General features: G+C 41.7%; 1 protein-coding gene across 11 annotated transcripts in view; it reads right to left on the bottom strand.

Moving 5' to 3' along the window:
- NAV1 (neuron navigator 1) overlaps window positions 1-18,548 on the bottom strand; it is a 289,382-nt gene that overhangs the window by 15,418 nt on the left and 255,416 nt on the right. For all 11 annotated transcript variants that reach the window (XM_073615982.1, XM_073615983.1, XM_073615984.1 and 8 more), the window contains 3 exons: window positions 16,903-16,974; window positions 16,589-16,785; window positions 8,480-8,598 (listed from right to left, as the gene is read on the bottom strand). In XM_073615982.1, coding sequence (XP_073472083.1) covers window positions 8,480-8,598; window positions 16,589-16,785; window positions 16,903-16,974 — 388 coding nt within the window. The remainder of the gene's footprint in view (window positions 1-8,479; window positions 8,599-16,588; window positions 16,786-16,902; window positions 16,975-18,548) is intronic.

Raw genomic sequence — 18,548 nt, 5'->3', positions numbered from 1 at the left:
AAAAATATATAAATAAAAGTCAGCAGCTAGAAATACTGTAGCTGCTGACTTTTATTATAAGGAGACTTACCTGTCGGTTTCCTACTGCGCATGCGCGAGTCATGCTTTTTTCCTGAATGGCCCCGCTGTCTTCTGGGACCTTTGTGTGCCCCAGAAGGCAGCAGAGGGGGGGGAGGAGGGGCCCAGAAAAAGATTGCTGATCTGCAATCTTACCCGGAAGTGGGATGGGTACTTGTCAAAACCAGGTACCCGCTCCCCCTTCCCCCTCAAATGTGGCAGTGGAGGGGGGAGGCTGCGAACAAGTGGAGCTTCCCCTTTTGGGTGGAGCTCCGCTTTAACTTATGCCACAATAAGGCTAAGCCTCATTACAGTATTCCACACAACATCAGTAAGAACAGTATTAACAACATGAAAGCATAAATGCCAGAAAGAAACCTCACTATCTACAATAGCTACCCAAAAAGTGTCCCTGAGTGCAATATATACATACAGCCCCACAAACGGGTTGTTGTGTGCGTTACTGGCAAAGGGATACCCCTGGAGGTGACTGTAAAGTACCTGGCACCTAATCATCAATGTTGGCCAGCTTTCATTGGGGCCCTTCTGTTGGTTGTGCACATGTAACTGTCCCTTTAAGACTGCACGCAAAGGATGGCTGATGGGCTTTTAAATAGGGACATTTAAGTAAGCAGTAACTTGTGGGCAGCAAGGGGTTAAACTCTGTAGCTTCGCTCACCAGTCCTGGCATGCAACAAGTCCGGTTCCATACACTCGGCGGTCAATCACCCCAGCAGTTTCAGTCCATATGATTGGCTCCTTGTGATCGGGTCTCCTTCCTGGCTGTGGACCCACACAGAAACCGGTCTCCCAGTTCTAATCCCCAGCCACAATGACCGCTTATGGTTCAGTCTCTCAGGCTCAGTCTCACAGCTCACATAGTGCACAGATCCCTGCTGCAGGTCTACACTGATCCCCAGTGCTGGTCTCTCGATCTCAGTAGATTTCGCCAAGGAAAAGTTCTGTTCTCTCCTCCTCTATATACAGGGAATTGTGGGAAGAGAAGTCCACAGCTAATCCAACATCCATTTACTTGTATTAAGCAGTGTTGCTTTAAAGACTACTTTTCCCAGAATCCTCAGTGTCTGCATAGCAGGTCTTCTCCCCAACTCTGATTGGTTGAAGCTCTACTACTCCCTGATTGGTTTTTCACTGTCACCAGAAGTGAGGGGGAAAGCATGGGGGAACCAATAACACACAGCTCGTAGTACATCCAGAAAGGAGAGAGGAGAAAACTGGCTGCATTCCTCTTTATTGATCACTGTAAAGCGGGGGGGGGGGGGGGGGGTGAGAGTGGCATTTTCTCACAGAGCCTGTTCTGTCTCCTGGCCACAGCAGCTCTGTCCTGGGCAGCAGCAGTGAGGAGAGGAGCCAGCGCTAGCATGGACACCACACCTGGCAGGGGTGGGAGGGGGCATAAGTGGTGACTTTACAGCTGGCTGGCACCCAGCTACTCATGTTAAATACAGTGAAACCAGCAAACTAAAACATAGAGTAAGTGACTTTCATTTGAGTTAGTCCAACTGTTGTGTGCCCATCTATGACTGAGGAAGAGGCCTTTAGACTGTGTTCTAAATGGCACCCGGTGCTCTCAATCACAGTCAGTGAGGAGGAGCGGGAGGCAAGGCTGAGCCCTGTTCTGTGTGTCTTATGGACACACAGATCAGGGCTCGGGAGTGAGCACGCACGAGTGCCCCATAGCAAACGGCTTGCTATGGGGGCACTCAGCCGAGGGGAGGAGCCAGGAGCGCCAGCAGGGGACCCGAGATGAGGAGGATCGTGGCTGCTCTGTTCAAAACCTACATAGAGCAGGTAAGTATAACATATTTCTTTTCTGTTTTTTTTTTACCTTTATTATCATTTTAAACAACACAATGTGACTGAATAACTAAAGAATTTGAGAAGGTTTACAAAATAAATTGTGTGAATACTCACTTCATTTGTCCAATCATGTGCAGATGAAGTAAGAAAACAGGGATTTTACTTTTCACAAGAGTGGATATATTATGTCAATCTTCACAAAATGTTTTTGTGTGAACATTATTAAATCATATAGTAAATCTGCCTCATTGTCTTTTTTAATCAAGTATCTTTTGTTGTAATATTCAAAGTTAATTACATACAACAGACAACCCAATCTCCCCCCCGCAGTTCTCAATGCACGAAGCACGCTTTCTAATTGGTCTGTCGGTGGAGGAGGGAGGCCGAACATCCGATAGACTGCGCCATGGCACCGTCTCCGGAAGTGGGGAATGGTACCTGTCAAAAACAGGTACCCTTTCTCCCTCACACCTAATAGGTGCCAAATGTGGCACCGGAGGGGGGAGGAGACAGAGAAGCGGAAGTTCCACTTTTGTGTGGAACGCTACTTTAATTGAACAAGCTGAGGTTAGAAGCCGATTGGCTACCCATGCGTAGCTGCACCAGATTTTGCACTCTACAGTTTTAGTAAATCAACCCCATTGGCTTTCAGCTGATTATGTTAAATTGGATAGGGGCGTGTAGGGGCCTTTATTTAGGCCCTCAGCTTCCGATAAAGTCAATAGTGTCATTTCTGACCCACATGACATTTTAAATTAAACATTTTGATTCCTACTCTGAATGGTCTACGCTTATCAGTGGTGTACCCCAAGGTTCAGTGTTGGGACCCTTACTTTTTAATACCTTTATAAATGATATAGGGTCTAGGGTTCAAAGTACCATTTCAGTCTTTGCAGATGACACCAAACTACGCAGTGGAATAACGTCCTTACAGGATGTCTCCAATTTACAAGCTGACCTGTCTAAATGGACGACTAAGTGACAGATGAGGTTTAATGTCAATAAATGTAAAGTTATGCATTTGGGGGCTAAGAATATGCATGCATCATACATACTAGGGGGAGTACATCTGGGAGATTCAGTGGTGGAGAAGGATCTGGGGGTTTTGGTAGACCATAAGCTTAATAATAGCATGCAATGCCAAGCTGCGGTTTCCAACGCAAGCAAAGTCCTTTCTTGTATTAAGAGAGGTATGGACTCCAGACAGAGCAATATCATTTTGCCCCTGTACAAATCATTAGTGATACCTCATCTGGAATATGCAGTTCAGTTTTGGGCGCCAGTTCTCAAAAAGGATATCGGGGAACTGGAGAAAGTGCTGAGAAGGGCAATCAAACTGATTAAAGTCCCAAACTCCCCCCTTTTTGATATATCAAACTGATAAAAGGCATGGAAGAACTCAGCTATAAATAAAGATTAGAGTAACTGAATTTATTCTTTCTTGAGAAGAGGAGATTAATGGTGATATGATCAACATGTATAAATATATAAGGGGTCCATATAATGAACTTAGTGTTGAGTGTTTCACTTTACGGCCAACACAGAGGACACGGGGGCACTCTTTATACCTAGAGGAAAAGAAATTTCATCTCCAAATACGGAAAGGTTTCTTCACAGAAAGAGCTGTTAAAATGTGGAATAGCCTCCTCCAGAGGTGGTAAGGGCCAGCTAGCTCAGTAGATTGCTTTAAGAAAGGCCTGGATTCTTTCCTAAATGTAACTGGGTACTGATATTTATGGGTAAAGTTGATCCAGGGAACATCTGATTGCCTCTCGGGGGGGGGGGGGGGGGGTCAGGAAGGAATTTTTTTCCCCTGCTGTAGCAAATTGGATCATGCTTTGCTAGGGTTTTTCACCTTCCTCTGGATCAACTGTGGGTATAGGATTGGGTATATGGGATTGTATATTAATTTTTATTTATTTATTTATTTTTATGGTTGAACTGAATGGACTTGTGTCTTTTTCAACCTGACTGACTATGTAACTATTTTAAATCTTGCCCACAAATTCCCCCCATTTTTGTCCTGCCCCTTAAACCATTCCTAAGAAATGCCTGGAATAACCCAAATATCCATGGTATATCGCTTACTAAAACACAACATAAGGTTGCAGCTTATGCCGACAACTTGCTCTTCTTCATATCCCAACCTTCCATCTCTCTTCCTAATCTCATATATTAATTATAAACATACAGAGCTCTTATTAATTACAATACTTACTTTAACACATCTATAGCACTCAACCTAACCCTTCGAAATACTACACATTCTTGGTCATGTCCCAAACTTACCTCTTATTGTCTACAATTACACAGATTATTCACAAACCGAACAGACTTAAATTTCAAAATGACCCCTTGGCATTATATCCGTTTGAACCATTTCTGTGTGATCCGTACAGTACTGATGAAATGATTATCATCATTATTATTATACAGAATTATAATATAGCGCTAACAGTTTGCACAGCACTTTATAATATAAAGGAAGACTGTACGATTACAATACAGTTCAATACAGAAGAAATGGGAAGGCCCTCCTCGTGGCTCTTACAATCTAAAGCACTGGCAGACAACCTTTGAGAGGTATACACAACCAAACCTCTGCGAGGTACTCATGCTATAATGCACCAGAATGTAAACTGTCTATGGGCCATATGGGTGGGGCTGATGATAATGATGATAGGAAGTCCAGAGCCCAGTAACATCAGTAGGCGGAAGTCAGATAAAATACAGTTTATTCCAACAACGATGCAGCAATAAAAACAGCAGGAAGCTAGAGCTGAATGTGGGGCAGCAGAGGCATTGTCTTATGCGGCCTGCTCATGCCTCGGTGGAGCTGCTTTCTCAGCAGTCCTGCTCCCTCGGTGGCTGTGCCTGGAAGAAGATCCTCAGTTACCCCTGCGCCTTCATTCATGCTGACCATTCATCCATGTGACAGCAGGTCGGCAAGCCCATGCGACCTACCAATCACCTGGCTGCAATCAACTGGTAGATCGCGGTCCATGGGTTGCCAACCCAGGATCTAAAGGGAGGGGGAGGTGGTACAAAAGGTGTACCCCCACTGGCTGACAAGGATGTCCACCAGGAACTCTGCTCTGCTTACTAACATCATGGATGGATAATATGTTGCCATCTGCTGGAGTTTATGACTAATGGCAGTGCTTCAGCTCCTAAATGTGGGTGCATTTATGTTCTCCTCTCCACACCACTGTTTTCACTAATACTACACTGAGAGTTGGTTGCCCCGGTTTGCTTTTGTCACTTTGTGTCCATATGAGAACCCCAGATATTTTGTTCACTGATGCTGTCACATACAGAAGTATGAGTTTGCACCTGACAAGGTCATCACAGTAGAACTATTGAGATGCTACTGTTTGAGATGTGAGTGCAATACCTACTCTTTCACCACTTTGTATTAGTTCCCTCACTAATTATTACGCTTAGACCAGGGGTGTCCAAACTTTTTTCAAAGAGGGCCAGGTTTGATGAAGTGATCATGCCGACCATTTTGCCTGACATTCTTTGAACCATTAAGATTAAATGCAAATTAACTAATACACTGCCCAACAAGAATTCTCTTGCCTTTGTGGCTGAGTGTGGTAAAGAGTCTAAGGATGGGCTCGGGCTTTTATATGGATATACCATATTTATCGGCGTATAACACACACTTTTACTTTAAGTGGGAAGTTTCAGGAAAAAAACTTAAATTTTAAATAAAGAACTGTGAAGCAAAATAAGGGTCAGTGCCCATCAATGCAGCCTAATCAGTGCCCATATGCAGCCTCACCATTGCCATGAATGCAGCCTCAAAAGTGTCATGAATGCAGGCTCACAAGTGTCATGAATGCAGCCTCACCATTGACATGAATGCAGCCTTACCATTGACATGAATGCAGCCTTACCATTGACATGAATGCAGCCTCACCATTGACATGAATGCAGCCTCTGAATGCAGCCTCACCATTGCCATCAGTGCAGCCTGATCGATGCCCATCTACAGCCTCGTAGGGGACAGGGAGGGGGTCACAGGATGAGCACCAACAGATTACATACAGCAGAATCTCCTGTTTGCTGGGTGGTCTCGCCTCCTATGATAGACAAAACAGTCGTCCAATACCAGCCCATGAGACTGGACTTCCTATTACAGAGGCCGCCAAGTAAACAGGAGATTCTCCTTTTGTAATCTGCCGGCACTCATCCCGCCCCCTCCCTGTCCCCTCCAAGGCTGCCAGAATGATAAATACGGTATATATCTATTGTGGCCTAGTTTTTGTGGTACTAGTTTTTACTCTGTTTTGTGCTGGGCTACATACACTACCCCCCTAAGGCTGCATTTACACTACAACGTTTTAAATTGTTGGCAGATTTGCCACGGATCTGCCAGTGAATTGACAGCGCTGAGATGTGAATGACAAAACATGGGACCCGCATTTGAGATTCCATGCATTTGAATGGCACCTCATATTGCTGTGCGGATCTTCCGCAATTGTCGCACTATAAAACGCGCTGCAATCCATCCTGGCCCCTCCCCTGTTAGGCAGAGGTCGCTGCCGGTGTTGGGACGGGCGCCATAGCCTCACTGCTGTACTTATTTACATGCTTGCTATAGGGTGGTGCACTGACGCACCCTGAAAATGTGAGTACCCCCATGTGGGGGGAGTGTTTTTATCTGGTTTTGGAATAAATCATTTAAAACGTATTACGCTATATGGTTCTTTCTTCTCATCCACACTGTTCCCGTGCTGGAGCCTGTGATCCGCACAGAGACCGGGGTGGCTCAAAAGCGTCCTCTGACTTTGTTTAGCGACTTAGTCACATACTCTGAGGTGAGCGCATTACCTTGGGGGGTCACTTGTATTGCACCATCGCATGATCTGTGGCACGTGGAGATATAAGCACGTTTTGAATATACCACCATTGAAGATCATATACAAGCACTTTATCATCTATGTGCAGGACTTTTTACATGCTCAATATATATTTATGTAGTTCTATAAGGTCCATTGTGTATATGAATAGTGTGGCACTTAGCACTTTATAGTTTGTTTGGCACATGGCACTTTTTGGTATTTGTTTGCACTTATGATGTATATTTAAAGCAAATGTGGTTTCTTACTTGCAGTATTTGCTTATGAACTTAATATTTATTAATATTTATTCATTTTTGCGATTATGTTTATTTAATTTATTTACAATATTTAGTGTTGTATACACTCTCACATACATTCGATGCACAATCTGTTGTGTCACTATAGGGGCACACCTAGCACACTTTAGCGCATCGTTTTTATTTATTTATTATCTACACGCAATACGAGACGTGTTTCATGCATGCGGCTGAGTAGTGCTTACACTTAGCACTGGGTTCAGTGTGGCTTGTAGGAATTTTTTCTTTTATTTAGCACCGGTGAGTGGTTTGGAACTATACAGTTAACTTAGAATCCCTGAGGTGATTCATAAGCATGTTTGACCGACCTTAATTGCGAGGTCACACACTCTGAGCTGAGGTGAGCGGCCAGTGCCTGAGGGTGGGGAGCACCTAAGTGTGGACACCATAACACGTTGCTTTCACGTTACTATGAAGTCACCATTATACATTTAATAAGGACTATATATCAATTATGTTGGACTGATCTCCGTTAGATTAGGACGTCACTGTTATATGCACTATAGCACTTTATGATTCATGTTTGTGGCATCATATATATATAAAATTCAAAAGTTTGTTTATTAATTTTATTTTGTCTGTGTAATGTGTCACATAACACAGATTTTATTATCACAGCAACAAAGGACTCTATATATATATATATATATATATATATATATATATATATATATTTTTTTTTTTTGCAATATATATTTTTTTGCTATTTCATCACATTCTATATATATTTATTTTTTTCATTATTGCAATGTTGGCACTTTAAAATCATGGTTAGAAATAATATCAGGAGATAGCGCAGCATAGAATTTTTAAATTTATATTGAAGAAAGAATTATTTTAGCTCTTGGTTATTCTACCCACTGCCATCCAAACAATGTTTCAATACCAATTTTTTTGCAGACTTTGCACCTGTACCGGCGATGACAGAAAAACAAAAGCTGACCCTATTGACTATTTTTAAAAGTACAGAATTCAGGGCCTTCATCCTGATCCTACCTATTGCATGTCTGAATTTTACCACAACACACTGCAGCACAAGGCTGCGTTGCAGTGTGAATGGGACACATAGGAGACAATTGTTTCCTGTGTGTCCCTGTGGTGACAGACATTTTATCATGCAGTAAACGTCTGTCACCGCATATAGTGTGAATTGGCCCTTAATATTTTCAACATTACTTCACAGCCCCCTTTTATAAAGAATGTCAGTACAAACTAATGCCAGATCATGATGATTTATAAAACAGAAATGTATTCTGCATTACAATGATATTTCAGTCCATGCACTGACATAATAATAATAAGCAGTTATTTTAATGGACACTCTACTAATTACAGAAGCACTCTCTTAAAGATTAAAGAAAGGTTTCGTACTTACTACATTCATTGGGCCCTTAAGAAAATTATATAGATACATTATGCATTCAGTAGACTTGCCTTGATTCCATCTTTGGCACCTTCTTGAAGGTATGGTATAATGGAGTTGTTCCACAGGTCAATAAACCACACACGAAAATCTTCAATTCCGATTGGGCAGGACAAGAAGAAGCAGGGGCCTAAGGAACACAGGCAGACATACAGAACAAATTTTATTCTGTGCACAAAAAAAGTAGACAATAAGAACATGCATACATATATGCATACTGTATATTAAAAAGTTTGGTTACTGACATTAGTTACACAGAGGGACTTTGCTTTTGAAACTGCTGCCTGTATTTTGTTTGCCACATATTGAAGCACAAATCTTTATTGAGTGCACCAATAGAATATTAAAAGGCATATACTAAATAGAAGTACAAATAGCAGCAGCCAAATATATACATAAATATAAAATATTATGAGCAAGGCACAAATGATAAATAAATATTTTATTCAAAGATACAATAGTTAATCTCAGTGGCGGCTGGTGTTTTTTTTTTTTTTTTTTTTTACGGAACCCCCGTCACCCGCACCAACTTGGTCCGGTCACCCACACCAACTCAAACACAATAACTAGCCCCACCCCCCTCCCCGGGCTGTCAGTCGGTATTCCAGCCCCGCACTCACCCCATCTAGGTCGGGCACGGCTCCTACAGGCGGCAGTTTGCATCACGTCTCCTCCTCCTGTGCATTACAGCGGCTTCCGCCGTGCGTCTCCTCCCTCGTCCAATAGGATCGCCTGTCCTTTCAGCCAATCAGGACCCGACTCATTATTCATTCAATATCCTCACACAACTAGGTGGGCTCGGAAGAGCCCAACCTTTTTTGAAGCCTATTAGAGCCTCTAATCATGTGCTCCAAACAATTCCCCCCCGCACATTGGAATCCATGCGTCTGGGGCCCTGCATGGAATCCATGCGTCAGGGGCCGGACGCATGGATAGGGGGACGGCACCTGTGCACCCCTAATGGACGGGCCACCACTAGTAAATCTACTGGCTAAAGACTGATTTGTGTGACAATTCTTTGCTAATTCTTTGACAAGATCTGCCAGAATAAGCCTGAATGAAGGCAGTGAACGGTGACTTGTTAGAAGCAATATTTAATCTAATGCAAGACCTGACAAATACCAATCATTGGGTAAACAAGGTGACTAAAATATGCTGAAACTTCTGGCATAGGAGATGTCCTCCACCTTATTCACCTTGCCTTTGCCTAGCATGCTAGGTATGGTTCATTCACTATATGCTAGGTAATGCCTCTCAGGAGATAACTAAAAAATCTATTATTACTTTATGCCATAAATTTGCTCTAGGTCCATAAAGACATGGATGAGTGAGTTTGGGGTGGAGGAACTTGACTGGCCTGCACAAAGTCCTGACCTCAACCCAATAGAACACCTTTGGGATGAATTAGAATGGAGACTGCGAGCCAGGCCTTCTCGTCCAACATCAGAGCCCAACCTCACAAATGCGCTTCTGGAAGAATGGTCAAACATTCCCATAGAGACACACTCCTAAACCTTGTGGACAGCCTTCCCAGAAGAGTTGACGCTGTTATAGCTGCAAAGGGTGGGCCAACTCAATATTGAAGACTGGGATGCCATTAAAGTTCATGTGCACGTAAAGGTAGACATCTCAATACTTTTGGTAATATAGTGCATATATATATATATATATATATATATATATATATATATATATATATATATATATATATATATATATATATATATATACAGGCAGTCCCCGAGTTACGAACGTCTTCTACTTACCAACAGCCTCAAATGCCGGCCACTTGTGCTCCACGCTGGTCCTGGATACCTTTGGACACATTCCATACTGCAGTACTACATGTACTGCATGGCCAGAAGAGCCCCAGATAAAATAACAAGTGCCCGGAACATCCCACATCCATGCAAGCGAACGTTACACTTAAGAATGCAATGTTCCGACCAGAAGTTACACTTACAAATGCAGTGTTGCGACTTACGAACAACTTCGACTTACGAACAAACCTACAGTCCCTATTGTGTTCGTAACTCGGGGACTTCCTGTGTATAGTTTATATACAGTATATAAAGGTTTGCACATGGGCTAATTAAAAAAGAATTTATAGTAAATGCTTTGCAAAATTTTATTGTTTTCTTATTGGACACTGAAAATCCTCCAATAAGATCTAAACGAGCGGTTCTGGAAGGCAGATGTAGTAGCGGTAGTTATATGAAAATGTCCCATGGTCATTCTTGGTGATCAGTTGTCTGGGAAATATCTGATACAGGCTTAAGAGAGTTCTGTGATTACAGCATACACTTTCATTTTTTAGTATCAGCATTGTAGTAGCAATACAAACTATTTTTATAATTTTTTATTTTTTGACAATCCTTATAATGGTGTCTCATTTTATTTTGTGAGTTCTGCCTGTCTGCCAGCCATCTTTCAACAACTTCAAGATTGCCTGCATGCTATACAACTTCTCCTCTGCTGTTTACTTTCTATTTCTAAGGATTATCCCTTAGCCTGCAAGCTGTGATGCCTGTACTGACTCCGCCTCCTGAAACTCCTCCTCTCAGCACCTCTGTAGTACAGAAGGCAGGCTCTGTGAAATGTGTGACACACCAGTGCCTACTCACTAAGCATAGTGAATATGTGTCACAGACCTCAAGGAAGTAAATGTGACAGATTCTTCAAGATCCTTGGAAGTAATAAGAGTAGGCTAGAAATAATTGAACTACAATGTTCCAGCACCCGCAACCACGCTGCGCTACTCTTTTACAGATGCACAAGGCTGCCATTAATCTTAATGGAACCTCCACACAAGAGATGTGAACAGGGCCTGACAGCTGGGGGTCTCTGTCCATTCCCTCCTGTGTACTTGTATAAAGCTGGCCATACACTATGCAATCTCATTGTACAATCTCTGTGCAGTTCCCTTTAAATTTACCAGAACTATGGAATTGGGTGACACACCTGAACAATCCATTCCCTTTGTATCAAATCAGACAGGCTCTTGCACTACATAGCTGATGGTAGATAAAGGATATTGTACAATTAGATTGTACAGAAAGTGGGTAGAAATAACACAAGAGGTGGTATAGTAATAGGAAGGTGTGGTCCAGACAGGTGAATAAGCCCTATCATGCCCTCTTCTGTGGTGCAGCAAGGAAGTGAATGCTCGGATAAGATCTACAGGAAGTGATGGAATCTAAAAACATTTTTAAAAATCCAAATAGACAATACAGATGAAAATTTACAAATGAGGTAAGTGAGTGATAAGCACATTGGGATGACTGGGACAGGAATGACAATAGAAAATACTTCTATTTATATAAAAAGTGAAATTCTGTCTGAAAAGGTGAGCTATTTTTCAGTAATGACGCATCTGTCCAAAACAATCACAGGAAGTCAATTGCAGAAACAGGATTAAAGAATATGTTACTGCAACATTTCCTGATATGTGCCTGTTGTAGCATGTACTTGTATTAAAAGGTATCTTGTTGACTTTGTATTTCTTCCCTTGTGTGAAATCCCTGTTGATTCTGGCAATCCTCCTGCTTTCCTATTTCAAACTGATGACAGTAGGCATAAGAGCACACCTATTTCAGCATGGTCAGTTTTCTGGCTGTGCTGGAAGCACAGCCTGCCTATCCTCCAATGGCCAAGACTTGTGCTTACTTTCCTTCCTAAATATCATTCCCTAAATACTTTAAGTGGAGTTAAAAGCTTTGTAAAAAAATGCTATCAGGCAGGTGTTTTATTGTAAAAGAGACTCTGGGGGAGAGAATACTAAAACTGGAGCACACAGAATATGGGGCAGCTATGCATAGTAACCAATCAACTTTTAACTCCAGCTTGTTCAATTAAGCTTTGACAATGAGTGTGCACTGGTTTTAGTAACCACATCCCGCCCTGACAGTATGCATCTTCTGTATTAAAAATGTTGTTTTCTGCCTGTCTCCAGCTTGCTTCTAGTTGTAGGAAAGTCATATTATCAGTGGCTGGCCAATCAAGATAACTGAATATACACAACCTGGAAGATAAGATGGGGAGAATGTCAGCTATTGCAATGGACTAAACATTATTGGAAAAGAGAACCTTTGGAGATAAATGTGCAATAAGCTGCAAGAATGTTTTGCACACCACCCAGCAGAGTTTAGTTCCACTTTAACATCGCTACCCAGTAATATTCCATCTAATGCAAGGCCTGATACATGCTAATCGTGAGGTCTACAGGGTGAGTAAAATATCCTCTCCTTTGTTCACCTTGCCTTCACCTAGCATGCTAGAGGATTCCAAGAAACTATTTGATTTAGACCAATTATAATAAACCAGCTAATGCCTCAGGAGATTGCTGAAGTGTAGCATCCGAGAAGAGCACTCTAGAAACGTAGGGGGTTATTTACGAAAGGCAAATCCACTTTGCACTACAAGTGCACTTGGAAGTGCAGTCGTTGTAAATCTGAGGGGTAAATCTGAAATGAGGGGAAGCTCTGCTGATTTTATCATCCAATCATGTGCAAGCTAAAATGCTGTTTTTTATTTTCCTTGCATGTCCCCCTCGGATCTACAGAGACTGCAATTCCAAGTGCACTTGTAGTGCAAAGTTGATTTGCCTTTCGTAAATAACCCCCTAAGTGTGCTATAAGGTCAGATAAGCTATGTTCACTTACACATTATGGCAAGAGCCCAACCATCACACAGCAGAATGTGCAGGTTTCCAAGAAAAAAAATAATAAATGCACATTTTGTACCTGCAAAAAAATGTGCATTTATTATTTATTATCCCTTAACACTGCTACCCAGTAAAAAAAAAAATATATATGATTATAATCTTAACTGCCACTAGATGGCAGCCAGGCATTGTTGCAACAGCAAACATTGAGTAGTACACTTAACCACTTCAGCCCTGGAAGATTTTACCCCCTTCCTGACCAGAGCACTTTTTGCGATTCGGCACTGCGTCGCTTTAACTGACAATTGCGCAGTCGTGCGACGTTGTACCCAAACAAAATTGACGTCCTTTTTTTCCCCACAAATAGAGCTTTCTTTTGGTGGTATTTGATCGCCTCTGTGGTTATTTTTTGCGCTATAAACAAAAAAAGAGCGACAATTTTGAAAGAAAACGCAATATGTTTTACTTTTTGCTATAATAAATCTCCCCCAAAAATATATATAAAAAAACCAATTTTTTTCCTCAGTTAAGGCCAATATATTTTCTTCTACATATTTTTGGTAAAAAAATAAAAAAAATATATAAAATTGTTTACAAAAGCATCTCCCGTTCTTTCCTTTCCGTGACACGATCGCGGGCAGCCAGCGGAGTTTGCGGGACCCAAGGTCACGGAAACCGCGGCAGGCGCGCGCCCGCGACACCGCTTCTTTTTTTTTTACAAAATTGTTTTTTTTTTATTTGTTTTGATAGAAAGTAGTTTACAGGTTCAGATAATATAAATGCATCCATAAACAAATCTCTTTTACAAAATATAAAAGAAAGTGCAATAGCCCAACGGGGGCCAACTGTTATAGTTATACATCATCTTTACCAAATTCCTCAACGGAGGAATGAAGTATACCACTGGTCACATAAGGGTAATGAGTGTGGACTTCGTAGGGCACCACAACCAAAAATCACAATGCTATATACAGCAGGGATATTTCCATGAACACAACATCCACACCATACATGCACCCATCTATACTCATTCACACAAAAAGGCAAACCTTGTCCCACCCCGCCTCCACCACACAGTCCCTTCAGGTACACAAACGACCCACCATCCAAAGGTTACAGCCTCCCCTAGACGTCAAAACAAAAAAAAACAAAACAAAAAAAAAAGAAAACCCATCAAGGGGAGGCCAGATACAGTTATTGTTGTGAGAGCGGAGTGTCCTTCCAAAAGGAGTCTGCTATATCAAGCCAGGGCTGCCAGATCTTAGCAAATTTTTTTGGGCAGGCCCTACCTTTATAAACCAGTTTAAAAATTGGTATAACTTTATTCATCATACGATACAAAACTTGAATATCTGGGGCAGTTGCATTCTTCTATTGCATCAAAATTAATTTTCTGGCATAAAACAGTATTATACGGACAAGAGTTTGAGTATGAGTCCTGTGTATGAAATCGTTCAGCACACCCAATAGTCCAATCTCCGGGGTGCAGGGCACCTTTATTTGTAGTGTGTTTTCAAAAAAGGAAAATAGGTCCCTCCAAAAGGTGGACAGGACAGGGCAGGACCAAAACATATGCATGTATCCAGCTTCTGAGAAGCCACACCTAACACAGGAGGCTGCAGAGTCATATCCCATACGGGCCAGCCTAGCAGGAGTGTAATGCATCTGATGTATAAATTTATATTGTACATATTGGTCATTTGATCCAATAAGGTCCAGAAAGCACACCTCTGAGGCCTCCTCCCACCCCTCCTCTGACAACCCGGGAATTTCCTTTTCCCATTTCCGCTGAGCAATCTGAAAGGGTTTAACCCCCGCCACCTGTAGGCGAGAATATATAGTAGTAACAATTTTCCCAATATCGGGATATGACAATAGCACCTCTAGAGGTGATTCAGTGAGCTCCAGGGACAAACCAGAAAACTGTGCCCTGATGGCATGGCGCAGTGAAAGATACCTAAAATAAAACCTGTTTGTTACACCACACTTAGCCTTCAGATCCGCAAATGAGAAAAAAGAGTCGTTTGAGTAGATCTGAGAGACATGGGTAATATTATTATTATTATACATTATTATACAGTGGGTAATACCAAGTCTTATCCACCACTGAGAATCTGGATGGCCCAGGAGCTCTGGAAAGTTAGGATTATGCCATAGAGGAGCATTGGGGGACACCCCTATCTGGTTAATGATTACTTTATTACCCTCATGCCAGGCCAGCCAGCCCACCTCAGTCGGCGAGCCCCTAGAATAACGTTGAGGCATGGACCTGTGTAATGTGTCCACTAGTGAGGCCCTGGGGCCGTTAAGAGCGTTCAATAGAGCGGTGGAGCAGGAAGAGGAGGCCTCCAGAAACCAGTCATAGACATAGGCAAGCTGTGATGCTATAAAATAGTGCCTTAAATTAGGGCAGGCCAAACCTCCATCCAGTTTAGCAGCCTGGAATGAGGCCCTAGCGATTCTCGGGTTCAAGCCCTGCCAAAGGAAGGAGGATACGAGTGAGTTAATTTTGATAAAAAGTTTCTTAAATAAAAATATTGGGGAAGCCCGAAAAACATAGAGAAATTTAGGTAAAAATATCATTTTGAAAATACTCACGCGTCCAATCAAATTTAGTGGCAATGAGGCCCAGGAGCGTAACCTGGTCTCCATTTGAGTTATGATCGGGGTGATATTAAGGGTCTGGAAACTAGATAGATTATTATGAATATGTATTCCTAGATATTTAAATGTATGATGTATAGTCAGCTTGGACTGGGCTAGGTAAGCATAATCCCTGTCAGGGCCTATGGGGAATGCCACAGACTTTTCCCAGCCAACTCTCAGTCCGGAAGCCCTCCCAAACTCGTCCACAACCTCCATCAAAGAGACAAAGGCCTGTTCTGAGCCGTCTAAGTAAATCAAGGCGTCACCCGCAAATAGAGAGATCCTCTCATCGCCATAGCAGATGCCCCCCACTGTCTCCGTTTGACGCACTGCCAGAGCAAGTGGCTCAATGGCTAGTGCGAACAAAAGTGGAGAAAGCGGACAGCCCTGCCTGGTTCCCCTCTGCAAACTAGCGACACCGCTTCTTAAAGGGGACGTACCTGTATGCCCTTTTGCCTACCAGCGTCATATTCTGTCTACGTACATGCGTGCGCTGGACGGCAATCGGTTAATTAATATATTACATTTTTTGTTTTGGATTTAAAACTGCTTATCCAAAATAAGAGGTGTAAAACATATGTACCTAGTCTAGTAATGCTGACCACCTAAACTAGTACAAATACTATACCATATAAATTATCCAGAAAGATACCATTATCTCGGGGGACAAAGGAGCTTTTGGAGTGCCAACCAATTCTTACTAATGTTATTTATGTTGTTGATATAAAAGTCTGAACAGCTTTTACTACAGTAAGTGACAGTAAACCAACAAAAATTTGACACCATCAAATCTAAACTAACATATTTGTACCTATGAGGAAATCTGGGGTACTGTGCTTCTCCAGGAAGGTGTGTAGATGGTACCACAATCGAGGCACCCAGTCAAGAACCCTGAGTAACTCTCCATGTCCAGTCCCAATGCTGCCTTCAGACTCCAGTAGCTTCCGACGCAAATACCGACCTAAGAATCCATTTGCTGGCTCCACATTATTGGAGAAAGTTAACATCCTATGAGATGATACAAGGTTGTAATGTTAGCCTCTGCCTCGTGCCATAACAAGCATTATATCATATTTAGAGCATTCACTATAGCCCCCCAAATTGTAATCCACAATTGCAGTTTACCTAAAGCTTAGGTGCAAACCATGGTTTGGGGTCATTTTCACCGGATGATTCGTTGTTCCAATGACGTAAGGGCTGCATATAAAGACATTAAAAATCAGCTAATAAATGTCATTCAACGAACTTCAATATGTAAACTATTAGAATTCACGATATCAAGAAGACAAGGTAAGAAAATGCTAAAAAAGTAATACTGCTGGCATAAACAACATTTAAACCCGTGCTGCATGCCATCTGTGGAAAATTGTCTCCTGGCACGATAACCTGTGCTGAGATCAAATTTGTAAGCAAAGTGCTGTTTCTTACAGTGGCCATCTACTTTTTTATGATTTGTCAGCTTATAATAAAAATCTGAGTAGGGCATTTATTAAAACTATGTACTGAATTAAAGACATATGTAACCAAAAGATTGTTACTGCTTTATTTGGTCGGGCATCTAGGTAGTGATTATCCTGAATCAAGAAAGAGTTAACGTGGAATTAAAGTAATTTTTTAAAAACTAAAGACAGACAGGTCTCTTCTAACATAAATGCTTCTCCTGACCTGTCAGCAGTAATGTACTTAGAGCTGCGCCTGCGAGTACATATATAGCACTGCTCTGTGCAGTGATGAAGGGACTCCCATGCCCATGCATAAAATTGACATTATCGCGGCCTGGCTTTTTAAGCAGCTGAATGGAAAGACCAGGAAAAGACAGAAAAGCCCAAGTGCTGACAGCACAGCCCTGGAGGGCTTCATTTGGCAGGTCTGCATGCAGTGCATACCAGTACACTAATGGCATAAACCTCCTGGGGGCCCATTAAAATAAAATATAGCAGAGTTTTTTTTTTAATAGGCAAAATATAGCAGAGTTTGATTCTGCTTTAAAACTCTCCATAATTGTTATTCAGTGTAGATTTCCATCATAATCAATGCTCAAAATGTAAATAAATGGGAAACAAAACTTTAAAGATTACAGCCTGCCAGGATGCAGATAATATAATGGCGTCAGAGAGGAAAGGCAAATAAACATGGAAAAATTATGGTCATTACCCAGGAGACACACATGGAAACATCAAAAGTGCAGATTTTTAAAAACCAGTATCCAACAATACCCAATAAATAAATCAACTGGCACTAAAAACAACATGGCAGAAAAACGCAAATAGCATAATATATATTATAGTATCAACCGGACAGCATATTTAGCACTATCCTACAGTAAAAAAGAAAAATGAAACAAAAACTAGGAAACATGTTCAAAAGTATAGTTCTTGACAAATATGTAAACTGAGATTGCAAAAGAAGGTTGCTCATTGTTCATGCAAGTGAAATGCTTGCCAAATGCATTAAAACAAAAGAGGGAAATTTGCTTCTCATGTCAGCTAACAGGTTTACGTAATTGTTTGGTAGAGTTTAGTAATTGGACACAGGCTTCTGAGTGGTTTCCATTAGCTTTTCTTCAGATTTACTGGACAATGCCATGTGTCATGCAGCTAAAGCCTTTTCAGTTTTGTTTGTCAGGTTTTTATTCTTGTTCTGGCACAGGACATGAGATAAAGGTGAATGTCTCCAAAAGCAAAAGAAAGAAAGAGGTGGGAAAATCTGCTTAGGTTCAAATCATTGATAAAAATCTGTTCCCTTTCACATGGATTTGCTTTTGATGCGTT

This window comes from Aquarana catesbeiana, linkage group LG02 (genome assembly GCF_042186555.1).
Source record: "Aquarana catesbeiana isolate 2022-GZ linkage group LG02, ASM4218655v1, whole genome shotgun sequence".
NCBI lineage: Eukaryota > Metazoa > Chordata > Amphibia > Anura > Ranidae > Aquarana > Aquarana catesbeiana.
The sequence above is the reverse complement of the archived record's forward strand: the minus strand, read 5'-3'. Positions and strand labels throughout refer to the sequence as shown.